Here is a 12,991-nt window from a genome sequence, read left to right as displayed (position 1 = left end):
CGACGAGCATCTATCTCTTCGCCTCCCCCTCCTTGTGTTGCAGACCAGTGGCCCACGTCAACATCTGCCCGTGGAGCTGAAAGATGATAGAGCTGACCGTTGAGGATGGTGTCCTCCTCTGGGGTATCAGGGTCGTCGTTTCAGAGAAAGGTCCACTGCTGATCTTGAAGGACCTTCATGCTGCACATCCAGAAGTTACCAAGATGAAAATGTTGGCCCAGAGCTATGTCTGGTGGCTCGGCATAGATGCAGACATAGAGTTGCTCGCTCAACGCTGGCCTGTCTGTCAGGCCCACCAGAAACTCCCAGTGGCGTCGCCCCTACACCCGTGTGAGTGCCTTGGGCACCCCGGATCCGTGTTCATGCAGATTTCACCAGGCGTTTCTGGGCTCTATGTTCCTGATGATCGTCGAAGTGCACTCAAAATGGCTGGAGGTACACCGAATGTCGTCCATCACCTCTCGCGCCACCATCAACCGGCCACATGACTCTTTTCCCATGCACAGGTTGCTGGAGAACCTGCAACAGACCACAGGGCCTCGTTCACTAGCAAGGAATCTGTCACCTTCATGAAGTCGAACGGTATCTGACATATCCACACAGCAACCTGTCACTCCGCAAATGGGTTGGCGAACGTGCTTTCCAGACTCAAAATGGGGTCTGAGAAACTGTCCACTGGATCGGTGGACACCAGGCTGACTCGATTTCTTTTCTCGTATCGCACCGCTCCGCATCCAGTCATGGAGCTGTTAATGGGTCACCATCTTTGCACTTGTTATAGCCCCCCCGACATTGGCGGTAACGTGTGCTGCTCGCAAGAATTGCAAAGATATTGCCCACACTGGTGTGGCCCATTGCGCTATTTGAAACCTGGAATAGGAGATCTCAATTTGCAACTTTGGTGAGGGCCCTCGTGGGCTTCCAGGGTTAGACCGGTCTCGACTCATATCAGGTCCTTGTGCGCAGGCAATTAATAAAAAGACATCTTGATCACATTTGTGCCCATTCTTCCGCTGTTCCGAAGTCCCATCGGTGGTCCCCGCCTGCAGTCTGACCGACCACCAGAATGTCCCTCTATGAGCAATCGGCCCCGCTACTGCCAAATCCATCGCCTCTGCTGCCTGCTCTGCTACGCCCATCTTATTCTTCGGACTCCAAGATGGATACACAGACTCGGAGGGTCTTGTCGTCGCCCGGCCGCACCCTACAGGTTCTCCGCCCCGGCGTTCCAGTCGCAAGCGACGTTCTCTGGAAGGGGGTGGTGGAAAGAGGGGTGCAGTATTCCGCACGGGGCACACGGGACAGGGTTGATTATAGTCCTTCTGTGGCTCGAGGAGGGTATGCACCACAGGGCGGGGATTGTTGATTGCAAGGTTGGCCGAACTAGACAGGCCTCCAGAGAGAGAAAGAGCCGGTGAAGCCAAACTCGTTCCTGTGTGTGCAGATACGTTTCTATTGTGAATAAACGAGTACTCTATTTTTACTCGACTGACTCAGTTGCCTTTACTAAAAATGCACCTTAAATTCACTCGAGATCAGGTCAGTCAAGATTCCAAACTTACCCGCTGGAAATCCCATTACATTGAATATCCTATCCAGCTGGTCATGGTGATAAGGGTTACTAGTCTTGATATCCTCTTGACGACAATGAAAAATAGGCTCAGATGTTAGCAGTTCAGCAAATATGCAGCCAATAGCCCAAATATCTAATAAAATAGAAAAAGAGACCAGTAAGAAAATGGACTAAACAGGCAAACTGGAATTTGGCAACTTCTGAAGATCAGAGAGCATGTTCGCTTTTGAGCTTGATCACTTAGAAATGTTACCCTGACTTTCATATATATGGCAACAGAATTTCAGAGACTGCTAACAAATGAAACAAGCTTCATTCTGGAACAAAATGGGTTATTCTGTATTTCAAAGCAGCACCGTCATCAGAGCTACAGTATTGATATAATTGAAGTACGATGTTGCAAATACAAACTGTGAGATACAAGTTGTGGATTGTAACTTAGAAAGTTTTCTTTGTTGAGCGGCATGGTGGCCCAGTGGTTAGCACTGCTGCCTCACAGCACTGAGGACCCGGATTAGATCCCGGCCCCGAGTCACTATCCGTGAGAAGTTTTCACATTCTCCCAGTGTCTGCATGGGTCTCAACCCCAACACCCAAAGTTGCGCAGGGTAGGTGAATTGGCTACGCTAAATTGCCCCTTAATTGGAAAAAAAATAATTGGCTACTTTAAATTTATTTAAAAAAAAGAAAGTTTTCTTCGTAATTACAAAATTCAGAATTAGGAGACATCCATTTTTTAAAAATTCAAACAACTTTGTCTTATTTTAACTTTGAAAGACTTTAGCAGATTCTTAAGTCATAATTAAGGCTGAGCATCCCTTACAAATGAAAAAATAAAATAATTAAATTTGGAAACATACAAGTTCTATATTTTAAACTGTATTATCAATAGTAAATTAAATGAAACAAGCTTAAGATTTCACTTTGCAAATGAATGATGTACATCTTTTGGTCATTCAGTAAGAGTAAGCTTTGCTACTTGAATTAAGTTTAAAACAAAACAGCACTCTGCTGTTCACTTTTCTTGCACTTAGAAATGCATGTTTATAGGTCTTTGAATAAATTTTCATTCCAAATTCTGTTTCCTAATTTTCCAGTATATATTATCTGGATAGCACAGAAACCTTAAAACTGGATACCTAACATCATGAATATTCATTAACTTATTTTCCTGAGCAAGGAGAATGCTATTCAAGGACATTAATGTTTTCCAATTCATTTCAGAACTCACCAATGGCTTTGGTATAATGTCTTGCCCCAAGCAGCAATTCTGGTGCTCGATACCAGAATGTTACTACCACTGGATCCAAGTCTGCTAAAGGCTTCAGGGGCGAATTAAATAATCGAGCAAAACCCATGTCCGCTGCGTGAAAAGTATACAATGTTGAAAAGGTTAAAATGAACATTGGTGTACAATACACAGCAAAAGTGCTTTTTTATATCGTGTTTCCTCCCCAGATTATAATTGATCTCTCCATTTACACCAGACTACAGGACTCTACCAAAGTTGCTCTATGCCAGATTCCAATCATTGCCCAAAAAGCAATGCAGAGACAATGATGCAAAGATAACTTGTCAGATATTTGTCTTTCCCAACACACTCATGTTTCTCCAGAGATGAATTAACCACAAATCAAAGATTTCTGCAGTTAGATTTTCAAATTTTCCTTCTCATTTGTTTCTGCTTTTGTGCCCACCGGCATATTTTCTTTATCTTACTTGCTGGATTCCCCCTCCCATTTATTTTTCTTTCAGCTCTTGTAGGCAACTGATAATTATTCACAATCATAAAGAAAGGAAGCAGACACAGACTGAAGGGAGTCTTCCAACTCTAAGAATAGAGAACCAGTCAGCAAACAACAGTTTGGACAATGAAGGATTCTACAGGGAATACGTGGAGACAGCTAAAACAATAAATAGTTGCAGAAAGAACATATGAAGTCAGCTGGGAGGAAAAAGAATGAAGTGGGGAAACTGTGGAAGCAGCTAGCATAAATAAGGATGGAGATGGCCAGAAGCACAGGGTCGCACAAATCTGGGGAATATTTAGTTTTACTCAAGGATAATGAGATTAATGTGAGACACAATGCAAACATGCATTGAGAACATTCCAAGAGACTATAAACTTTTAGTTAAATTACCATAAAAACAAGTAAAGGTTTTAGTAAGAAGTAAAGTTTTTGTAGATCACCAAGTCAATAGAATGATGTTGCTTCAGCTACAAGCTGACAAATATAGTAATTCATGGCACAGAGGGCATTTAGCTCTCTACAGCAATCCGATCAGCCCCATTCCTCTGCTCTATCACCAAATGCCTGCAGTTTTATTTCCCTCAAGTGCACATCCAAATTACTTTCCAAATAATTAACTACCTCGACTTCCACCCTCAGTCAGCAAAGTTCCAAGTAGTTACCACTCACTGCATAGAAAACCTGTTCCTCACATTCCCCCCTACATCCACTGCCCAAAACCTTAAATCTAAGTCCCCTAGTCCTTGCATCATCAACTAAAGGCAACAGCTTTTCTTTGCCTAACTTATTGAAACCCAGCATAAACTTGTATACTTCCATCAAACCTCGCTTCAATCTCCTCTGCTCCAAATAGAGCATCACCAGCTTTCCCAATCTAACCTAAATATTGACTATTTAAGAATTTTCAGATAAACTGAAGATTGCTCAAGCTTTGGGAAAAATAATGGTTATTCATTGATAAAGAAATTAAGAAGGAAACCTCTGCTGATTACCATGTATCGTTCTCTCCTTCAACTGATGAATCAGTATTCCACCAAGTAGAACACCACTTGGAGGAATCACTGAGGCTGGCAAGAGCGCAGAATGTACTCTGGTGAGGGACTTCAATGTCCATCACCAAGAGTGGCTTGGTACTACCACTAGAAACTGAGCTGGCCAGGTCCGAAAGGACATGGTTGTTTGACTGGGTCTGCGGCAGGTGGCGAGGGAACAAAGAGGAAAAAATATACTTGATCTCATCCTCACCAACCTGCCTGCAGCAGATGCATCTCTCCATGATAGTATCAGTAAGAATGACAACCACACAGTCCTTGGGGAGACAAAGTCCTGTCTTCACATTGAGAATACGTTTCATCATGTTGTGTAGTACTACCACTGTGCTGAATGGGATAGACTTCAAATAGATCTAGCAACTCAAGACCAAGCATCCATGAAGAGCTGTGGGCCACCAGCAGCAACAGAACTGTGCTCATTCACAATCTGTAAACTCATGGCCTGGCTGTCAATCTGGTGAAGCTACATCACAGGACTACATGAGTGCCAAGCAGCACAAGTAGTAAGTAATAAACACAGCAAAGCACTTCCACAAATGATGGATCAGATATGAGCTCTGCAGTCCTGCCACATCCAGCCATGAATGTGATGGACAATTAAACAGCTCACTGGAGGAAGAAACTCCACAAAGATCGCCATCATCAATAATGGAGACATGCTGGAGCGTAGCCGGGGGGAGAGTGGGTTGGCGCTGCCGAACTTTAGCAATTACTATTGGGCGGCAAATATAGCCATGATTAGGGAGTGGGTGGTGTGGGAGCGAGTAGAGGCAGCATCATGTAAGGGCACGAGTTTGGGGACATTGGTAACGGCGCCTCTGCCGTTCCCGCCGGCACGGTACTCCATCAGCCCCGTGGTGGTGGCGGCCCCGAGAGTCTGGGGGCAATGGAGGAAACATGTGGGAGCAGAGGGAACATCGGTTTGGTCTCCAATCTGCAATAATCATCGGTTTGCCCCAGGGAGGCTGGATGGAGGGTTTCGGAGATGGCAAAGATCAGGGATCGAGAGGATGGGAGATCTGTTCATAGAGGGGAGCTTTCCAAGCCTGAGGGAGTTGAAGGAGAAATTTGAATTGACGGGAGGGAATGAGTTTAGGTACCTGCAGGCGCGGGACTTCCTACGCAGGCAGGCCTCAACCTTCCCGCTCCTACCACCAAGGGGGATACAGGACAGGATAGATTCCAGAGTATGGGTGGGAAAGGGGAGGGTTTCGGACATCTATAAAGAACTCATGGGGTCAGAGAAAACGCAGACCGAGGAGCTGAAACACAAATGGGAAGAGGAGTTAGGGGGAGAGATAGAGGATGGTCTCTGGGCGGATGCGTTGAGTAGAGTCAACGCGCCCACATCATGCGCCAGACTCAGCCTGATACAATTTAAGGTTGTTTACCGGGTACACATGACAGTGGCCCGGATGAGCAGGTTCTTTGGGATAGAAGTCAGGTGTGCAAGTTGGAATGTGAATTGAAAGCCACAAAGTGCCTCAACAAGAACAATTTTGTGGGTCATGTGCGGGAGGACCAGCAAACCATGTTTATATGTTCTGGGCATGCCCGAAGCTTAGGGGATGCTGGCAGGGGTTTGCGAATGTCATATCCAAGGTGTTTAAAAACAATGGGTGGCACTGAGTCCAGAGGTGGCGATTTTTGGGGTGTCGGAAGACCCGGGAATCCAGGAGGAGAAAGAGGCAGACGTCCTGGCCTTTGCCTCCCTGGTAGCCCAGAGTCGGATACTATTAGCTTGGAGGGACTCAAAGCCCCTGAAGTCAGAGACCTGGCTCATTGACATGGCTAGCTTTCTCTGTCTGGAGAAAATCAAGTTCGTCTTGAGAGGGTCAATGTCAGGGTTCGTCCGGAGGTGGCAGCCGTTCATCGACTTCTTTAGAGAAAATTAACAGTCAGCAGGGGGGCGGGGGGGAAAGAAAGTTGGGACCTGGGAGGGAGGAAGACGGCCTTTGCACTATGTTTATATATGTATGTACACTTTCTTCTGTTATTGTTACAAAATCACAAATACCTCAATAAAATATTTTATTTAAAAAATCAATAATGGAGAAACCTACCACATCAGAGGTATTTCCTTCGGGTGCTCCGGTTTCCTCCCACAGTCCAAAGATGTGCAGATTACATGGATTGGCCATGCTAAATTGCCCCCTAGTGTCCAAAAGGTTAGGTGGGGTTACTGGGTTATGGGATAATTTGGAGGCGTGGGTTTAAGTAGGGTGCTCTTTCCAAGGGCCGGTGCAGACTCGATGGGCTGAGTGGCCTCCTTCTGCACTGTAAATTCTACGATTCTATGATCAGTGCAAAAGATAAGGTTGAAGTATTCGCAACATTCTTCAGCTGAGTAGATGACCCATCTCTGCGTTGTCCCACTTGCTGCTCCGCTCCTTCTTGGCCCATTTTAGGACCCTCTCTCTGTCCGTAATCCGGTGAAATCTCACCACCATCGCCCTTGGCGGCTCATTTGCCTTGGGCTTCCTCGCCAGCACTCGGTGCGCCCCTTCCAGCTCCAGCAATCCCGGGGGGGCCTCCGCGCCCCGATCATTGTGCCCGCATATGCCGCGGTGTCAACCCCCTCCACTCCTTCTGGGAGACCCAGGATCCTCAGATTATTCCTCCTCGACCTGTTCTCCAGGTCTTCGAGTCTTCCCACCCACGTCTTGTGTAGCGCCTCGTGCCACTCCACTTTCACTGCCAGGCCCAAGAGTTCATCCTCATTCTCACTCACTTTGTTCTGGATCTCCTAGATCTTCACCTCGTGGGCTTTCTGGGTTGCCCCCAGTCCTTCAATTATTGCCAACATAGGTGCCACCATCTCCTTACGCAGCTCCTCGAAGCAGCGCTTGATGAATTCCTGCATCTCCTCTTTGTCCCCGGCCGCCGCCATTTTGCTTGTTTTCCCTATCTTCTCCCGCTGCTCCAATGCCACTTTTTTGGCCTTTTCGCTGCGGGTCCGGTCCATACAAGTTAGTAGGGGACCTCTCTCCTCTCTTCCCCACGGGTTGGCTGTGAAAAAAGTTCCATTGGGGCTCTTCTATCGAGCCCGAAAGTCCGTTTTCGCGGGAGCTGCCGAATCGTGCGTCTTAGCTCCGCATAGCCGCAACCGGAAGCAATCAACCTTGGGATCAACCAATGACCTTGGGTATTTCAAATAAAATCTTATTTCACCCGTGTTGCTGCTCTGGCTCAAGTGGGGTTGGAATTGGAGCAGCTACCACTACAGCCACACCTAGCTGCAGAGAACAGTCTCCCCTGAAAACACTTTATTCCTAAAAGGGCAGTTAGTTAAAATCCAAAACTCGAACCGAGAGGGTTACGCCTTTGCTGAAATGGAAGACGGTTTTCCCAAACGTGGACAAACAACCTTGTAATTACCTGCTGGATTTAGCTCAGTTATATAATATTGGATGTTGTTTAGGGAAAAGAAGCGTCTCAGCGTTCAGGAAACTTAGGTAGTTGGGAACAAAGGGATAACTTCATGCAATATTGTGTGTATAGACATTAGTGTAGTTAAGTGCACTGTTGCAGTGTATTATAGTTCTTCTTGCAGTGTGCTTTTCTTTTAACTTAATAAATAATCTTTATTAATAGATCACAAAATGATTGCACTGTTCCTCCCTGGTTTGCATATCTTTTTGCAAACCAGGGAGGGACTATCCAATCGCATTTATTGTCAATGGGGTTCTGAACCTTACTCAATAACTTGCTCACAGATGCTCTGTTTGGGTTCCACCGAGGTCACTCAGCTCCTGATCTCATTATAGCCTTGGTTGAAACATGGACAAAAGAGCTGAATGCTCGAGGTGAGGGGAGAGTGACTGCCTTTAACATTAAGGCAGTATTTAACCCAGTATGGCATCAAGGAGCCCCGGCAAAATTACAGCGAATGGGAATCAGGGGGGAAACCCTCCGCTGGTTGGAGACAGATCTGGCACAAAGGAAAATGGTTGTGGTGGTTGGAGGTTAATTATCTCAGCTCCAGGACATCAGTGCAGGAGCTCTCAGGATATTTGCTGATGACTACGCAATGTTCAGCACCATTCGCAACTCCTCAGATACTGAAGCAGTGCATATCCAAATGCAGTAAAACCTGGACAATATTTAGGCTTGGACTGAAGTGGCATGTAACATATGCGCCACACAAGTGCCAGGCAATGACCATCCCCAACAAGGTGTAGGTGCACCCACTGTGTTGTTAGGGAGGGAGTCCCACGATGTTGCCTCAGCAATGGTGAAGGAGTGGCTATATATTTCCAAGTCAGGGTGGTGGAATCTCCAGGTGGTGGGGTTCCCAGGTATCTGCTGCTCTTGTCCTTCTAGATGGTAGTGGCCGTGGGTTTGGAAGGTATTGTCTGAGGGACCTTGGTGAGTTAATGCAGAGCATCTTGTAAATGGTACACACGGTTGCCACTGTTCGTCGGTGGTGGAGGGTTTGAATGTTTGTGGAAGGGGGAGAAAACAAGCGGGCTGTTTTGTCCTGGATGGTATCAAGCTTCTCGCGTGTTGTTGGAGCTACACTTAAACTAATGTGGCAGGGGGATGGGAACTGATGCAGGAAGTCGGAAGATAGTAAAACTGGGACAGAAACAAAAGGCAGTAAGGGGGAAAGTGTAAGGCAGAGAAGCCATAGTTAAAAATCAAAAAGGGCGACAGTACAAGGTACAGTGACTGAGGGGAGCTCAGTGAATAGGCCCAGTAATACTAAAAGGAATAAAACGGGAAGTAAAAACATAAATGGAAAGCGACGAGGCAGGTTGTTACGTGAAGATATGGGTTCAACGACATGGAAACTTAGGAGAAAGGTTAAGAGGAAAAATAACTTAGGAGAGGTTACTGATCAAGGTGTTAAGACTCAAAACAGAGGTATAAAAGCCAACATAAGTGTACTTTACCTGAATGCTCGTAGTATTCGGAATAAGGTAAATGAGTTGATGGCGCAAATCATCGTGAATGACTGTGATTTAGTGGCCATTACTGAAACATGGTTAAAGGATGGTCACGACTGGGATGTTAAATATCCGAGGGTATCAAACTATTCAGAAGGACAGAGTGGATGGTAAGGGAGGTGGTGTAGCTCTGTTATTTAAGGATGACATCCGGGCAATAGTAAGGGATGACATCGGTGCTGTGGAGAATAATGTTGAATCCATTTGGGTGGAAATCAGGAATAGTAAGGCGGAAAAGTCACTGATAGGAGTAGTCCATAGGCCACCAAATAGTAACATTATGGTGGGGCAGGCAATAAACAAAGAAATAACGAATGCATGTAGAAATAGTACAGTAGTTATCATGGGGGATTTTAATCTACATGTCGAATGGTTTAACCAGGTCGGTCAAGGCAGTCTTGAGGAGGAGTTTATAGAATGTATCCGCGATAGTTTCCTAGAACAGTATGTATTGGAACCTACGAGGGAACAAGCAGTCCTAGATCTGGTCCTGTGTAATGAGACAGGATTGATTCATGATCTCATAGTTAGGGATCCTCTCGGAAGGAGCGATCACAATATGGTGGAATTTAAAATACAGATGGAAGGTGAGAAGGTAAAATCAAACACTAATGTTTTGTGCTTAAACAAAGGTGATTACAATGGGATGAGAGAAGAGCTAGCTAAAGTAGACTGGGAACAAAGGCTTTATGGTGAAACAGTTGAGGAACAGTGGAGAACCTTCCAAGCGATTTTTCACAGTGCTCAGCAAAGGTTTATACCAACAAAAAGGAAGGACGGTAGAAAGAGGGAAAATCAACCGTGGATATCTAAGAGGAAAAAGCATACAAAGTGGCAAAGATTAGTGGGAGATTAGAGGACTGGGAAATCTTTAGGGGGCAACAGAAAACTACTAGAAAAGCTATAAAGAAGAGTGAGATAGATTATGAGAGTAAACTTGCTCAGAATATAAAAAGACAGTAAAAGTTTCTACAAATATATAAAACAAAAAAGAGTGGCTAAGGTAAATATTGGTCCTTTAGAGGATGAGAAGGGAGATTTAATAATGGGAGATGAGGAAATGGCTGAGGAACTGAACAGGTTTTTTGGGTCGGTCTTCACAGTGGAAGACACAAATAACATGCCAGTGACTGATGGAAATGAGGCTATGACAGGTGAGGACCTTGAGAGGATTGTTATCACGAAGGAGGTAGTGATGGGCAAGCTAATGGGGCTAAAGGTAGACAAGTCTCCTGGCCCTGATGGAATGCATCCCAGAGTGCTAAAAGAGATGGCTTGGGGAAATTTCAAATGCACTAGTGATAATTTACCAAAATTCACTAGACTCTGGGGTGGTCCCGGCGGATTGGAAATTAGCAAACGTGACACCACTGTTTAAAAAAGGAGGTAGGCAGAAAGCGGGTAATTATAGGCGAGTTAGCTTAACTTCGGTAGTAGGGACGATGCTGGAATCTATCAAGGAAGAAATAGCGAGGCATCTGGATGGAAATTGTCCCATTGGGCAGAAGCATCCTGGGTTCATAAAGGGCAGATCGTGCCTAACTAATTTAGTGGAATTTTTTGAGGGCATTACCAGTGCGGTAGATAACGGGGAGCCAATGGATGTGGTATATCTGGATTTCCAGAAAGCTTTTGACAAGGTGCCACACAAAAGGTTGCTGCATAAGATAAAGATGCATGGCATTAAGGGTAAAGTAGTAGCATGGATAGAGGATTGGTTAATTAATAGAAAGCAAAGAGTGGGGATTAATGGGTGTTTCTCTGGTCGGCATCAGTAGCTAGTGGTGTCCCTCAGGGATCAGTGTTGGGCCCACACTTGTTCACAATTTACATAGATGATTTGGAGTTGGGGACCAAGTGCAATGTGTCCAAGTTTGCAGACGACACCAAGATGAGTGGTAAAGCAAAAAGTGCAGAGGATACCGGAAGTCTGCAGAGGGATTTGGATAGGTTAAGGGAATGGGCTAGGGTCTGGCAGATGGAATACAATGTTGACAAATGTGAGGTTATTCATTTTGGTAGGATTAACAGCAAAGGGATTATTATTTAAATGATAAAATATTAAAACATGCTGCTGTGCCGAGAGACCTGGGTGTCCTAGTGCATGAGTCGCAAAAAATTGGTTTACAGGTGCAACAGGTGATTAAGAAGGCAAATTGAGTTTTGTCCTTCATTGGTAGAGGGATGGAGTTTAAGACTAGGGAGGTTATGCTGCAATTGTATAAGGTATTAGTGAGGCCACACCTGGAGTATTGTGTTCAGTTTTGGTCTCCTTACCTGAGAAAGGACGCACTGGCGCTGGAGGGTGTGCAGAGGAGATTCACTAGGTTAATCCCAGAGCTGAAGGGGTTGGATTACGAGGAGAGGTTGAGTAGACTGGGACTGTACTCGGAATTAAGAAGGATGCGGGGGGGGGGGGGGGGATCTTATAGAAACATATAAAATTATGAAGGGGATAGATAGGATAGATGCGGGCAGGTGTTTCCACTGGTGGGTGAAAGCAGAACTAGGGGGCATAGCCTCAAAATAAGGGGAAGTAAATATAGGACTGAGCTTAGGAGGAACTTCTTCACCCAAAGGGTTGTGAACCTATGGAATTCCTTGCCCAGTGAAGCAGTTGAGGCTCCTTCATTAAATGTTTTTAAGATAAAGATAGATAGTTTTTTGAAGAATAAAGGGATTAAGAGTTATGGTGTTCGGGCCAGAAAGTGGAGCTGAGTACACAAAAGATCAGCCATGATCTCATTGAATGGCAGAGCAGGCTCAAGGGGCCAGATGGCCTACTCCTGCTCCTAGTTCTTATGTTCACTCATCCAGGCAAGTGAACAATATGCCATTACAGTCCTGACTTGTGCCTTGTAGATAGTGGGCAGGCTTTGGGGGGTCAGGTGAGTAACTTGCCGTAGGATTCCTCGCCTTTGACCTGCCCTGGTAGCCACAGTATTAATATGGCTAGTCCAGTTCAGTTTCTGATCAATGGTAACCCCCCCCCAATGTCGAAATTGGGGGATTCAGCAATGGTAATGCCATTGAATGTCATGGGGCGGTGGTTAGATCCTCTCTTGTAGGAGTTGGTCATTGCCTGCCACTTATGTGGCGTGAATGTAACTTGCCACTTGTCAGCCCAAGCCTGGATATTTTATGGATCTTGTTGCATTTGGACATGGATTGCTTTATTATCTGAGGAGTCGCGAATAGTGCTGAACAGTCATCCGCAAACATCCCCACTTCTGCCCTAATGATGGAAGGGAGGTCATTGATGAAGCAGCTGAAGATGGTTGTGCCTTGGACACTACCCCGAGAAACTCCTGCAGTGATGTCCTGGAGTTGAGATGATTGACCTCCAACCACCACAACCATCTTCCTTTGTGCCAGGTATGACTCTAACCAGTGGAAAGCTTTCCCCCTGATTCCCATCGACTCCAGCTAGGGCTACTTTGATTTTGATTTGATTTGATTTATTGTCACATGTACCGAAGTACAGTGAAAAATATTTTTCTGCGACCGAGGGATCGTACACAGTACGTACATAGTAGACAAAAAGAATAATCAACAGAGAACATTGACAAACGTTACATCGACAAACAGTGATCGGTTACAGTGCGGAACAAGGGGCCAAACAAAGCAAATACATGAGCACGAGTATACTTGGTCATATGCTGCTTT

At 45.5% G+C, this 12,991-nt stretch overlaps 1 protein-coding gene across 3 annotated transcripts in view; it reads right to left on the bottom strand.

Moving 5' to 3' along the window:
- Nucleotides 1-12,991, bottom strand: part of cdk8 (cyclin dependent kinase 8) — a 195,419-nt gene that overhangs the window by 48,038 nt on the left and 134,390 nt on the right. For all 3 annotated transcript variants that reach the window (XM_072476908.1, XM_072476909.1, XM_072476910.1), the window contains 2 exons: nt 2,805-2,936; nt 1,563-1,706 (listed from right to left, as the gene is read on the bottom strand). In XM_072476908.1, the coding sequence (XP_072333009.1) occupies nt 1,563-1,706; nt 2,805-2,936 (276 nt within the window). The remainder of the gene's footprint in view (nt 1-1,562; nt 1,707-2,804; nt 2,937-12,991) is intronic.

Source organism: Scyliorhinus torazame, chromosome 15 (assembly GCF_047496885.1).
Source record: "Scyliorhinus torazame isolate Kashiwa2021f chromosome 15, sScyTor2.1, whole genome shotgun sequence".
Classification (NCBI taxonomy): Eukaryota; Metazoa; Chordata; class Chondrichthyes; order Carcharhiniformes; family Scyliorhinidae; genus Scyliorhinus; species Scyliorhinus torazame.
The sequence above is the reverse complement of the archived record's forward strand: the minus strand, read 5'-3'. Positions and strand labels throughout refer to the sequence as shown.